Source organism: Strongylocentrotus purpuratus, unplaced genomic scaffold (assembly GCF_000002235.5).
Source record: "Strongylocentrotus purpuratus isolate Spur 01 unplaced genomic scaffold, Spur_5.0 spur5_scaffold_19, whole genome shotgun sequence".
NCBI classification, from domain to species: Eukaryota; Metazoa; Echinodermata; class Echinoidea; order Camarodonta; family Strongylocentrotidae; genus Strongylocentrotus; species Strongylocentrotus purpuratus.
The window spans coordinates 15171332-15186372 of record NW_022145604.1 but is presented as its reverse complement, the minus strand read 5'-3'; the positions used below and the strand labels follow the sequence as shown (position 1 = coordinate 15186372).

General features: G+C 35.2%; 1 protein-coding gene across 1 annotated transcript; it reads left to right on the top strand.

Moving 5' to 3' along the window:
- Positions 1-2590: 2590 nt before the first annotated feature.
- Positions 2591-14446, top strand: LOC757160 (ubiquitin carboxyl-terminal hydrolase MINDY-3). Its single transcript, XM_001197555.4, has 12 exons — positions 2591-2961; positions 4606-4764; positions 5482-5653; positions 6490-6604; positions 7477-7550; positions 8300-8379; positions 8830-8900; positions 9737-9817; positions 11351-11496; positions 12571-12658; positions 13237-13311; positions 13970-14446. The coding sequence occupies exons 1-12, from the start codon at positions 2832-2834 to the stop codon at positions 14117-14119; spliced, it is 1341 nt and encodes a 446-aa protein (XP_001197555.2). The 5' UTR covers positions 2591-2831; the 3' UTR covers positions 14120-14446.
- The last annotated feature ends 595 nt before the right edge of the window (positions 14447-15041 follow it).

The following is a 15041-nucleotide window of genomic DNA, read 5'->3' as shown; positions in this document are numbered from 1 at the left end:
ATTTGAAATTGCAAGATGATAATGATAATGATAATCTGGATTTATATAGCACTTAATACAAAATACTGTCTCTTTAGTGCTTTGCAGATATTATTATGTTATGTGTTGAAATATACAATACACTAGATACAAAAAGAAGACTTCATTATTATATGTTTTGGTTGGTAATTTTTAGTCAGACAATTGTGCGCTTAGAAACACCTGTATTAAGCACCTAATAAATGTTGTGTATTATTATTATTATTCTTATAATATTCAGGGATTGTTTATCAAAAAACTCTGGTATTCTTAGACCTTAGTGTGCTCATATAATGCAGTGTTAAATTAATCATCAGAAAGTAAGTTGTGAGGAATTTTGTGATCAGTATTACTGACGATTTTGCACTTTTCTCTTTGATATTACATTAACAACAAGAGTTGTTAATATTTATGACAGAATTCAGCACAATTTTGAATAATTACTCACCCCCTGAAATTTTTAGTTTTGTACATGAAATCTTTCCAATAAGTCAACCAGGGGGGTGTTTCACAAAGACAGAGATTGACTTTAAATTGGACCTAAATATAGCAGGCCGTTCATGCCACTATTTGCTCTCACCATTTTGATCTTTAGATGATATTTTTCCTTCAATAATAAATTATCAGAAAATATTAATTCTGTAGATTTGTGACCATGATTTGTACGTCCCTTGAGAGACCAATGCCAGTAAACGTTGAGAGCAAACAGTGGCATGAATGGCCTGCCCTAGTTAAGTCCAACTTAAAGTCGATCTTGGTCTTTGTGAACCCCCTCCCCCAGACATATAGATAAATTGGTGCTACCCTGATACCTTGAAAACAGACGTTCAGTGTTTTTTCCTCATTCAAAATTTAAGAGAAATTACATGTACCGTTGGTGTTTATATAGTCTTGGAAAACGTGTCATTGCTCCACCTTCCTAAAAAATGTATGATTAATGTTTGCAATGTTACTTTTTGTTTAATTTTAAAAATGTCATACTACTTGTCTTTCATACCCAAGAAGCACTTGAAACAAGAACTTTTATGTTTCTGTCATTTTGAATTGTGATCTTGAACATAAAGATGTATGTATTAAACTGAGGATGAAGATATATATATAAATATAAACCAATTGTTGTTGCCTATTGTTTCTCTTACTTGTAGCTAATTACACTGCACCCTAAAAAAAAGAGAATTTCTTTTGTAATGGGTTTGCTACCAGGATTTATTTTCAACGCACCTAATCCAGGTTCCCTATGTATTCTTCCCTTTGAAAACGCTCCTTCTGAACTGTCCGTTTGTCGCTCTTCCTGGCTGCCTATTAGTCTCTGAATATCTTTTGCTCACTCTATCTACCTGCTCCCTTAATTGTCACTCTGTCCAATTTCGTATGTCATCTGTCTATAATAATAATAACGTTTTATTTACCCAGGGTAGCCACTTCAGTTATAAAATTGCTCTCCCAGCGGGCCCTGCATAACATAACATTATCCTTCTCCAATCTAATATGCTGAGCGCCTAGCTAGAAGGCAGAAGGTTCCATTGTTATAAGTCTTTGGTATGACTCGGCCGGGGATCGAACCCACGACCTCCCGTTCATGAGGCGGACGCTCTAACCATTGAGCCACCATGTCCGGTCATAGCATGCTAAAGCTCTAGCTTTGCCCCCTTGTCTCTCTCCCTCCCCTCCCCGTCTCTCTCTTCTTCTTCTTCTTCTCTTTCTCTCTCTTCTTCTCTCTCTCTCTCTCTCTCTCTCTCCCTCAGGTGCCCTAATTCTCACTCCCCCCCCCCCATTTTTTTTTTATTAATCTCTCTATCTCTACCTCTTTGTCTCTTGATTTTCAAATGTTTTGTTCTATCTGAGGTAAAATGTATTAAATATTAGACAATCGGGAAACAAATTAATGAACCTATTTTCATGCAGGGTTCTAATACGAAAGGGAAGAACATGAAAATATGAGAAATTGCAAAAGTCAAAGATCATGATTCATCTGACACTTTTTCCATCCATAATTGATCTTCCCCACTTTCATATTTCTACGTAGAGCATGGGCAGGGGGGGGGGGGGGTGCATGAAACACAAAAAATATAGGAATTACAAAAAACAAAAAACAAGAGAATCGAGAGCTAGGGAAAAGGAAGAGAGCAGGATCGAGGGAGGAATTTAGAATTATTACTTCACTTTAATATAACTATAGTTGATTCAGCACATATATCAACTTGGTCGACGGGTTAATATACAGAGAGTAGATCTTTAATTTCAAGGGGTACTAACGTTGAATCGAAGCTTGACTATAGACCCATGACTTCCCTCTTAACATGCCAAAGACATAGAGGTTTGAATTCCTGCCTCAAATTTTATGTTGTATCTTTCACTAAAAAAAAAAAAACAGTATGATTATTTGAGATTCGAAACCCATTTCATATGCAGGTCTGTATGGTTTCATGTGATTTGATAAGCTCATCGTTACATATAAAGGATAGATCTTAATCTTTTCTTACACCTCTGTAATTCATCCATCCGTGCCTCGAAGCGCGAAGACTAGACAGTGGTAAGTGGTTGAGCGCCATCTATTGGCAACTTATGAGAACGTACGCTTTTTTGGACGCGCGTTTACATTACGCTCCATGAGAGAGAATGGTCGCCTTATCGTGTACAAATTGAATGGAGTGATAACACTGACGTTACAAATTTTCCAAATGTGAACGCGCAAAACAATTCTAGGATATCCATTTTGCGTAGTCCCACACATACACTCGCACGAAAATGGAGGCTGACTAGGACAAATTCGTAAAGACAGCTTTTTTAAAAGTAGTTTTGACACATTTGTGATGGCCTCGACCAGCCAACAGAATGAAGAAGAACCAGGGAGTTCATCTGTCGTTAATCCAGTCGACGAAGTCCGGGCGATGACATGGGGAAGTGAATTGAAAGAAGACGTTTTCTTGCGATGGTCGCAAGGTAAGATTTTTTAAAGACCTTTTGATTAAGTTCTGAGTTTGAATTGGTTTTAAAAAAAAGCTAAAGACTAAGCTCGATATGTTTCTAGTTAAACTTTTTACATTCTTAGGCTTACCCTGATTCCTTAATGTACTATTTGTTGGTTATAATTATTGGAAAATTGACAAAATATTGATAAATTATCAGCAAATATGAAACATAATTTGTGAATTTTTCACACGCGTTTCATTTTAAAGTTTCTAAATCGGGCCTAGACTATCATCTACTGTCTAGATCTAGATTTTAAATTGTAAAGTTCAATTTAAATTGATCTTAATTTGCTTGACAGAAACATGCTTTTAACATCTTTAAGGTGAATTAATTTTCATGCCTCCACAATCATGACAATTGCAACAAAGTAGCGCCTAGCGGGAGGCAAAAACTTAACCATTAAAATTAATGTTCAGGTTGTCCGTATGTCCCGTTCTTGTGATGATCGCGTTATTGATGGATTCCTGCCAAACCTGGGTCATTTTTGTATCTTGCAGATCGAGCCGATGCAATGAACTGATTAGATTTTGGGGTCACGAGGTTAAAGATCAAAGGGTCATACTCATAGATCATCGATGTAGGTCTAGTCACAATCTGATGTAATTAACGTTGTTGAATTATATTTAATTATGTCATATTATTTTCGTTCAATGTACTTACCTTGTTAGGCGCCTTGAGCATCTCTTGGGGTGGATATGTGCGCATTATAAATGTTGTTATTATTATTATTATTTTAGTCTAGAGTCTAGTCTAGATCTCTAGATCCTATATGAAAAAAAGTGATATTGATAACCTGTTATTAATGGCTAATGCATGGATTACAATCAAATTTGAATTCTAAAAATTGCTTCTGTTTTTGGTATGTAAAACGCTCTATGGCCGAGTCGCCCAGTCAAAGATCCATCTACATATAATTCATTATGTTGATAGGGTAATTCTCTTTCCCTACATGTGCAGTAGCTTTGCCCCCAAGTGTTCAAAACAAATATGCATGTACTTAAGTTGCAAAGGAAGCCATTGCTTCAGGCTATATTTCATCACAGACATAGGGTTAAGGTACATAGATGGAGTCAGTAACATACTGTAGTAGTGGGTACAGGTTGAAAATCAATGATTTTATTCAAGAGTGTAAGGAATTGACAGTAAGGCATTTGTTGCCAAGATACCAAACTTTCCAGATTCAAAGAAGAACTTATTTGTTTGGTGGAAGGCTCCAGCCTCCAGGCCAGTTATTCCAAGCAAAGGAAAAATATCTGCTCTACAAAGGAGGTATTTTTTATGAATTTTAATGATTTTTTGTTTTGTTTGGTTGTTATTTGCTATCATAAAGTTAGACTTCCCTTTTTAAATTACTGGTGTTTTTTTAAAAATAAGTCTCACAATCATTTTGAGTATTGAGTTTCCAGTAACTAAATTGCTCTCTTCCTGATCCTCCACCTCCTCCAGTTGCTGTCTTCATTGAAGATGAGCCCATGCAATAAGAAGGAAGGCAATGGAGTATGCAGTATGTACCCTGGTAGTATGAAAAGTCAAAAAGGAAGATAAAGGGAAAAGAAAAGAAAAGGTTATAATTTCTTGTTCTCTTGTGTTTTTTTTTCTTACCATGGTTGATAGGCTTTGTATTCAGTGATGATGAACCTATGGCGCTGCTACAGTATGAGGGAGGTCCTTGCGCAATCATCGCTCCTCTTCAAGCATTCCTCGTCAAGAACCTTCTCTTCAGCCAGGAGAGCCAATGTGAAGAGGGCACAGAAAGCTGGAGACAGACCAACGGTATGGTTAACTTTAATGGCACTTCACAATGACATATACATTAAAGTTGGTTACATTACGTAAAATGGCCTATTCATATGTCATCCGTAAAGACTGATTGCCCCACACGCCTCCCCATTCTGATATTAGTGTCCCCATTAAATGTTGAAAATGGCAGGGATGGGGAGGGGGGGGGGTAGAAGATAAACAGACATTAACATTATCATCATCATTCTGTATTTCAGGGGACCAACTAAAGCACAGGTCTGCTCCTCTGGGCCATGCAGGACATCGTCTGTTAAGTTTTCACTGGAAGCTATGTACTGGTCTTATAAGGAGACAATCAGGAATTGTTACTGTTTGAATAGTATTATCGTCATCATCATTATCATGATTGTTATTGTTATTTATTTCATTGTGTATTTCAGGGGACCAACAAAAACACCTAATCCTGTTTCCCATGCAGGACATCATCTGTTAAGTTTGCAGTGGAAGCTACATGTATGTACTGGTCTTAAAGCCCCACTGCCTAAGCAGTGCGTGTTGATCCCCTTGATCCCCTTTTTCTTATGTTAATTGAGAGCTGATTTGATGAGATAACCCTGTCAGTGACCTTGCACAGAGCTCTAATCGCCCTGGCGAAACTAGTGTAGACAGGCTTTAAAAGGAGACAATCAGGAATCGTTACTGTTTTAATGGTATCATCATCATGGTTATTACTTTCATTGTGTATTTCAGGGGACCAACGTAAGCACCTGCTCCTCTGCGCCATGCAGGACGTCATCTCCTCAGTGTCCAGCGGAAGCTACTTCCTGGTCTTACAAGAAGACAAACAGGAACTGACCATTGAGAATGTGGCAGGGTCATCGGATGGCGAACCCACGCATGTCACCTTCCACAGGAATCTCAGGTTGGTTGGTTTTCAAGCTATTGTGTCCAAAGAGCCAGAAGGGTGGTATTAATTGTACTTTGGTAAAGAGTTCATTTTTTTTCTTTCTTTTTTTCTTTAAAAAAAAAATTATTGGGTTCTCAAGGAAAACATGAAAGCCAACTGGTTATTTACAATCATGTACAGGAATGTGAAATGACAAAAACATCATGTAGTCCACTACAACTCAAATATAATTTTTTTTAAATTGATTTGCTGCAATTACATATTCAGATTTAGACCATGAACATTTTGTTTCTCTTTCTTAAATTTGCAGCAGTGTATGATGTAGAATCTGGAAGAAATTTATACATATTGAATTTTGATAGTCCTTGGGACAACCAAACATTCTTTCAAATTCCATTTTTTAAAATTTTTTTTTTAAAGTTTTGGTTAAGAATACATACCGTTCTGCCTCCCAGTAGACAATATGTATAATTTGTATCAATGCAAGGTAGCAGTGCTTGTTTATGAGATATTAAATGTCACCTTTTGTCCATTATTATACATGATTCATGTTGATTGCTTGACAATAATTTTTAACACAAATACATGTATATGAAAAATAGCTTGCAATCACGATTTTCTGAGAACCTGTTAATGAATTACAATCAAACTTGAATTTTTAAAAATTGCTTCTGTTTTTGTTTGTAAAATCGCTCTATGGCGGAGGCATCATTTTCAACTGCATGTAGTCGAAGATCCATCTAGTTTTCATTTTTTTTAAATACTCAAGACAGACCCAAATACATGTTATACAATTGAGTGATTTGACATACCAGCACATTGACTAATTACATTCATATTTTCTTTGCCAGAATACAAACATATAAATCTGAGGATGAGCTCAGAGGTGCTCTGATGACGACGTACCACATGTTTGTTGGTCATGGAGGAGTCCTTCTCTTCCTGTACTCAGTATTACTAACAAAGGTGAGAGTATGTGGGACTGGTCATTAATTTTGCTTTCTTTTAAGCTTGAGAACTACTTTCATGATTGTATTGGCTACCCTCGCAAAGTCTGTTTTATTTGTATGCATGTAGATGTAATAGTGTATCATAGGAATTTGAGATTTTATGCATTTCATTACCTCTTTTATTTGTTTTGTGCCTAGGAATAGTTTTACTTGTTAGGCAGGGCAAGATTCATCTTAATGTTTTGTTATTACTTTTCTATGGTAATAAACGTAAATCCAAAAATTATTGTGTTTAAGCCCTTAGATGTTAATTTTACCACATTTTTCCTTTTCCGCCTCTTTCTCATGTGAAATTGAAGTCTCACTTAAAAAAAAGAAGTAATATTGCTATTTGTACATAATTACTTTATATAATTGATTCATTTCTTTCTTTATTTTCTTCATGGTCTCTTTCCAAAGTTACAAACTAATACAACATAATCATGACAATTTATACAAAGTATATAGTTAATACATCATCATCATAAAACATTGTAATACTAACATGAAATAATCATGAAGAAGGATTGCCAAAGATGAGGGCATGGTAATTCTTTATACTCATAATTTATACTTAAATACTCATTGTCATCTGATGAAATTTTCCCTGGGATTTATTTCATAAAAAATATGGGGTTAAATATGATAACCATGTTGTTTTTGGCTAAGAGAATGGTTAGTTGGAGTGCTGGGACCTAGGTTGATGTTGAAAGTGGACTCGTGTTTAAAATTTGCTATTGTAAAATTGTCATTGGAGCATGTGTAGTACAATCCTTTAGTTTGCCCATTATGAAAAACAAAGCTATGTATTCTCTATTAAATGTTTATCTTTGTGACATCACATTGCAGGGTCTAGCTGTTATACAGGAAGAGATGGAGGATCCTAGTGAGCCCCTAATAGATGGCATTTATGGGCATGGAAAGTGAGTTACATGTAGCTTATCAGTTTTCTTTTACACAAATTTTGATTTTCAACAAGAAATCAAGCAATACAGATTTATAAATGTAATATTATTCTACCCCTTTTTGGTAATCCATATATTTATATTTTTGTTCAGGTCAATATATTTACATGTTACAAAAATTATGTTTGTCATTACTTTGAGGGATGCACATTCTACAAGCTCTGCTTTTCAGTGGATCCCTCCATTTCCACAGGTATAACTTAAACAACAATAAAAAAGAACTATTATATTGAATATTGTGTATGCTGTCTATTTTAGAACTTCAAACCATGTAAAATGTATTGTATTATTGAATATTGAATTTTATATCATATTTCTTGTCGAAATCCCTGTTCTGCTGAAAATAAAACTGAAACTGAAACTGAATACTTTGAAAGTCAATAACTGTGGAGTTTAATCATAAAACAGTTTAAACATAGAAATCAAAGCTTGAATAGTGAGCAAAGTGTCAGATAACATTGGATGTTTATGACCTGAATAAAAATCTGATTATTGTATAACATTCATCAGCATATTAGATTGGTGCATTAATTTTCAAATCACAGGTTGTTTTTACCCTTCATTTAGAAACTTACAATATCTCTTTGCAGAAGATGAAATTTTGAACATAGTATACTGGCATGAACCTCCAAATATATAGGGTAAAAATATTTGTTGGTGATTGGTTTTCTTTAAAATGTTTTTCTATTTTTGTTGGTAATTTGCAGCCAATGCTTGATAAACCTGATGGTGACTGGTCGGGCTGTTTCAAATGTCTTTGATCACGAGAAAGATGTAGCTGGTCTACGTAAGTTTTACTGGTACCTTATTTTACAAGATTATGTGAATAATTTATATAATAATCCTCTTCCTCTTCCATAAACAAATTCAAATTTATATAATTTAGTGAAATACACTACTGCTATTGGGCCCTTTTTTGAGGGACACCCTACCCTGCAAAATTTCTGTCAGATAGTTTAGAATTTAGCTTTCTTACTTGGGTATAGATAATCCTATTTTTCTTGAATGATTAGTTTGTTAACCCATTAAGTTTTTTCTCACGCTTGTATGTTCCTTTGTGAAAAATGTACAAGTAACTGTTGTATTCCACAGGTAAATGTTATCTCAGTATTAAGAGTGATAACAATTCATCATCAATGACATCATCAATGACATAAACATATAGTATTCTAAAGGCAATTAGATGAATACTGAGGTAATTAATTGAACTGATGTTATCGATTGAATTTTATTTCAGAAATGAAAGGTATCTCTAAACAGTCATTGATTGGGTTCCTGACAATCCTAGAGAATCTCAAGTATTGTGAAGTAAGTATGACATCATCAGAACTATTTATATACAAATAAATTAATATGAATAATACAATATTCAGAAAATAGTATCAATTCTTCAAAGTTAATGAAAGATTTCGTAAAATGTCATGCCTGCAATATGATACAAATCATATAACCTGTGCAAAGGCATGGGGAAATCAAGATTTTGGGGATAAAAAGGAAAATTTATGGGATAAAAGTATATCAAGTAATTGATAAATAGTGAGGCAATGACATGACAAACTGATAACCAAATTGGCAATTTGTGTAGTGATTTTCATTGTTCCATAGTTTTTCATACTTTATCAAAAATTCATAACTTCCTTATTAGTTATCCGATTTTACTAAATTAAAAAAAAATCTGTTTCTCTTGTTATTCTGTATCTAGTAAAATCAAATTATTTTTGGAGTGGACTTAACCTTTAATGTGCCAAGGGGTTGTTTCAAGATTTTACCAAAACATGGACAATGCTTTCTTTTCAAACATCTGTCCTTTTTTTACCCATTGTTCATATATAACAAAATGTTGTGTACAAAATTGTAGCAAAATTGATTACCCTTTCTAATGATACCAAGTTCTCCTACTTTGCTTAATTTAATGTATGAAAATTATTTAGAAATATACATGAGTTTCCAAGCAATGTTTGTAAAGGCTTTCAGTCTTGGGAATACTCGTGGATATAGAATAAGAATGTAAATTTCCATAATTTTTCTTCATACGGACACCTGTCGTTATGTTATATCTAATTTTATAACTTGTATCTAATTTTATAATCATTTTATAACTATTTTCATGATACATGTCTACAATTTTTTTTTAATTCATGTAGGTTGGAACGTTGTTAAAGAACCCTAACTACCCTATCTGGTTGCTTGCCAGTGAAACTCACCTCACAGTATTCTTCTCCAGAGTAAGTTGTTTTCTTCTTCGAGTATAGTACAGTCCGCCGTTGGCGTATTATCGTACCTTGTGCTTGTCAAGTGCCGAGTGTACAGTGCAAGTAAAAAGGCTCTACAAGAATTCTATGTGCAGCTAAAAAACAGTCTGAAGCTCAACAGAGCTTAATGTGTAGCACCTTCTGCTTGAAAAGTTCCAAAGAGGTGCAATCGACGACAGCAGATGGTAAGGAGTTCCACAGTCAGAAAGAAAAAAAATCTACCGGTGAATTGGTCAAGACCATAGCTATTTGAGAGAGACAGTTGCATCACAGGAAGCTGCTTCTGATTCGTCAGGCAAATTTGTATGAAGCTCCAAAATAGTTCCCTCTCACAGATGTCGCAGTCGAGTGGTTTAAGCACTTGACTTGCAGTTCAAAGGTAGTGGTTCGATCGCTGACATGGCACTAATGTCCTTTGGCAATGTATTAATCTTCATTTGCCACTCGATACCCAGGAGAGAAATGGGGACCCGATAGGATGACAAAAGCATTTGTGTTAGTAATTGTCTACGCCCTCATGGTGACCATATTGTAGGAATACTCCCCAGGGAGTGGAGATGGTGCACATTGTGCGTGAATGAATCCGATGACAGGGATAACAATATTTGTTAAACGCTTAGAGACGATATACCGTATTAAGTGCTACATAAATCCAAGTTATTATTATTGTAGAGACTGTGAGTGGGAAAGAACTTTTGGGAGCAACATGATTTAACCTATGACCCATCTTGCATATGCATGGATACGCATTTCGCAACTATATCTCTCAATATGCTATGGCCACGACCAGTGCGGTTGTACTTCTGTCGACCTCCAGCTAACTGATGTAATGTAAAACAAGAAACTTATGTGTTAGGAGACTTAAGCAATGTAAACAGTGTTCATTTTCGCAAAATAAAACTCTCATGAATCGCAAAATTGGAGTGTTGTGTTGGCTGTGATTCAGTTATTTGAAACTTTCACAAATAGAATCTCTCTCAAAAAGTTTCATACATGTGAAAATCGTGGTACAAAAAGCTGTGGTAATTATATCCAAAATCCTTCATAAAGAAGTTATATCATAACTTTGTTTATGCAACACAAGAACAGCATATTTCTGTCAAACCTGCTTAAGTGACCAACTGTCTTCAAAGACCACATTTTTTGTTTCCCTTGAAAGTTTCTCATTAAAACATGTACTAAAAGAACCTGTCTTCAGAGACCACCTGTCTACAAAGACCACTATTTGTGTTTCCCTTGGGCGGTCACTATAGACCGGTTTGACTGTATCATAACTTGATACAGTCAAACATGCTTTAGTGACCACCTGTCTACAAAGACGACATTTTTTGTTTCCCTTGAAAATGGTTTCTCATTGAAACATGTAGTAAAGGAACCTGTCTACAAAGACCACTTGTTTTGTTTCCCTTGGGCGGTCGCTATAGACAGGTTTGACTTTATATATGCTATACAAGAACAGCATATTATTACCGTTATTATCATTCTTTTTTTTTTCTCTCCTTGTAGGAGTTAGCGCTGGTCGCTACAGAAACCAAATGGGAGGAAGCGAGAAGAGTGTTCAGTGAGTACGATACAGAAGGTAGCGGCTTCATCCAGTGTGCCATGCTGCAAAATGTCCTGGAGGCACTTGAGCTAGTAGCTGTGCCTGAATAGTAAGCAAAATATATTATTTTAAAGAGAAGGTTGAGTTCTGGGAAGAGGTGAAAAATAATTTGTGAGCTTTATCATTGTTATTATACAAGTGGGGAAGAACAATCAGATAAAAAATGTTCCCTGAAAAGCATGGCTCTTCAAATGCCTTAAGTATTCTAAGTATGGCAAGTAACATCATACAAATCGGGACAGATTTTTATGCCACATGTTTGTGTAGTCCCATATACATCTTTCTGTGTACAGTGCTTGTAGCTTGACCAAGACTGGGCCAAATTTCTTATCATTTTGATGATTCCAGAACCGTGCCGTACACACCAATACTTATATGCTAGATGATCAACCTTTTCTGATTGATTCCACAGCTTTTCTTTCACAATGCAATCGCATGACCAGAACTCAACTTTATCTTTAACTCATTGACTACTGAATTTTCCCTGTCCCCTAAGGTTTAGTGTAGGAATCTCCAGGTTCTAGTAGGCATCGGGTTAAGTTTGAGGGAAATTTCTTTGAAAGAATTTGCTGTAACTTCCAGTTGAAAGATAATGGGAGAATGCAAGAAGGGTGTTCTGTGAGTACATTGGCAAAGGAAGTTGTTTCATCCAGTTTACCATGTTGCAACATTTCTAGAGGCTCTTGATCAAGTAGCTGTGCCAGAGTAGTGAGCAAAAATTATTCTTATTTCTACCTCTGACCTCTACCCTGACCTCTCCTTGCTGGAGTAATTGCTCATAAAACCTCAAGGTACTTTATACCTTAACCACAGATTCATAATTAGATTATATTTACAAAGACTGAAAAATAATAAGCAAGATAGATTTATTATTATTATTGTGTCTGTGTGTGTGAATATGGAAGATGAACCTTTGATTACTTTAAAGATTTAAGCAATTTTTGCTCCTTATAAGACAAGTCAACTTATCATTTGACTTTGAATATGAAATCAGTATGAGTTGCAGAGTAGTGGTTTAGGATCGTTTAATTATAGGACTTATAATTATATTGCATGATCAATCCGATCAGTTTTTCATTTCCAACTTTGTAAAATATTCCTTCTTTTTTTCCATCCGCTGCAGTGTTGAGTTCATGACACAGCGTCTAGACCCTGAGAAGTGTGGGATCGTCCTTCAGAACATGTTCATGGCAGAGTTCTTTCCTGACGAGGTACTAAAATGAAACATGTCGATCATTTCAAATTTAATCAGGATGGTTTAGATCGTTAGGAATCTCTCGTATGTTACAACCAGATAAATTACTTCTTTATTTTATGTCATAGAAAGATTAAGATTCCTGATACAACAGATTGAATATCCACACACTAGTACAACTTGTGTATAAAGATTGCTCAAGTGAAACAAGAGAAAACAATTCTTTATCAACAGGTGGTCTTCCTGTACAGGATATTCTATTTCAGGCTTTAATTTCTAGGCAACTTGTTCAAGGGAAACCCAAACAAAAATGTAGCCTTAATGCACTTGTAGTCTAAAGCTGGTTTCACTGTATATATTTATGATTTTTAATACCAGGGTTGTATTTTGTGATTAAAGCTTATTTTATTAATAAACTAATCTACAATTTTTCGTGCAAACGAAGAAATGTGTAATGTCTGCATTAAATGCCAGTGAGCAATGATAATGATCACAACTTGAGTTTAATTTTTCATCACTCTTTGGATATTAAACAATATTTTTAAGAAGAAATTAATTGTTTTCTGACAATTGTTTCTCTTTCAATGCCACCAGCCTGATAGGTTACTGCCAGAGTACTTCACAGTGTATCATTACAATGGAATAAGCAGATCCAATCCCAATTCAAAGGTAATTGTGAATGATATTTGATTAAATTAGTAATTGTTTTTCTCTCCATCTACAAGATTTCATTTCTCTGTCTGAACTCACTCATTGGCTGGTTAATCCTATATATGGATTGATTTGAACCTGATTTAACTTGTTCCACTGATTTATGTATAATGTAGCACAAAGTGTCAAACTGTTTATTCAGAACAAAATAACATCATTCTGTAACAAAATGAAGAGAAATAATAAATCCAGTCTCAGTCTGGGAATGAATAATGAGAAATTGATTTCATCATGACTTGATTCTGTTTTTCATTTACTTACAGATTTGTATAATATTCATGGGATGAAAAGATTAACACTCAGTGTTCCATATACAGTAACAGAGCAAATTTCTTCAATGTTTTAATCTGGACTAAAGCAAGTGCATGTTTATGAATGCCTGCCATTATAATAAGTTAACTTAAAAATCCACTAGAAAAAAAGTTGAACGGACACAAAGCTTTTGGAAGAGAGGACACCAAATATCACGCAAGTCGGTCTGCTCTAATAACTTGTTAAGTAATTTTCTTCAAAGCATCTCTTGCTAAAAACATATGTTGCTGAATATTTTCTTTACTATGAAAATGGGAATACTAGTTTAATTTCTTCCATTTCAATTCTTCTTTCTTCCGGCTAGGTAATGTTCCTTAAAGGAAGAGGCTCCGCCCCCAACCCCGGTGAGCTGGAGGTCCTGACAGAAGCCACGCCCCTTAAATCTTGCCTGCGGACAAAATGGCCAACGTTCGAGGCCGACTGGGAGAACAATGTGAAACCCTCCATAAATTGATGCTACGCATAGTTTTGCAAACTCTTGTACATAATGCATGTACATATGGACTCCATTTTTTGACATGTACAGTCTTTTACAAGGCATGTAGATACTACATGTACATGTATAAGAAAAGCCACCAACTACACAGTCTCATAAGATATCGATTGTCTGTGGCAATCTTGGAGAGTGAAGGAAGTTGGATTATCCAGAATGTGATGGATATGCTTGAACAATTTGTTTCCTGTGAATTTACAAGGCTATGTAATTCCGATCAAGGATGTCCATTATCCATTAACCCTCTTGAGATATGTCTTTGTGACTCAAAGCCAGGTGGAACTGTTTGAATAGATACCCCAATTGCTACTGTTCTGTTCATCAGAAGCTATGAGTTGTTAGTAAAGAGTCGAAGCCACTAAGTTTTGTACTTCTTATAGATTTAATCCAGGGGCTGTTTGGTTCAGTAGGCAATTGGTTAAGAATCATACCCCCTTGAGATATGCATTTGTGATTCAAAGCAGATTGGATCGTCCAAACTGCATTGGATACCCCTATTTCTACTGTTCTGTCCGTCGGAAGCTATTCGGTTTTCTAATGAATTAAAAACTACCTAATTCTATACTTGACATATATTTCATCCAGAGGGCTGTTTGGTTCACATAGGCAATGGGGTAATAGCTATACTCCCTTGTGATGTATCGATCAACCTTTGAAAATATGAGAATATTTAGATGAAAAAGATATAGTATGAAAGACAAGGTGCTTCTACTTGTATGATCAGTGAGTGCTGGTATTATACAGCATTCCACGATTAAAAAAAGTCTCTTTGTATTCGTCAATTGATAATCAATAATCGATTGCTCAAGTTGAGAGAACAGTTATTGTCAATTTACTTGTTTTCTATGCACACACTTCATTTATTTATTATCTCTTGTCGTAT

What these genes read in the sequence shown, in the direction of transcription:
- LOC757160 (XM_001197555.4), top strand. Translation starts at nt 2,832, where the DNA reads ATGGCCTCGACCAGCCAACAGAATGAAGAAGAACCAGGGAGTTCATCT. An exon ending in GGCATTTATGGGCATGGAAA is followed by an intron (nt 7,551 to 8,299) that starts GTGAGTTACATG and finishes GGTAATTTGCAG; the next exon opens with CCAATGCTTGATAAACCTGA. An exon ending in GAAAGATGTAGCTGGTCTAC is followed by an intron (nt 8,380 to 8,829) that starts GTAAGTTTTACT and finishes ATTTTATTTCAG; the next exon opens with AAATGAAAGGTATCTCTAAA.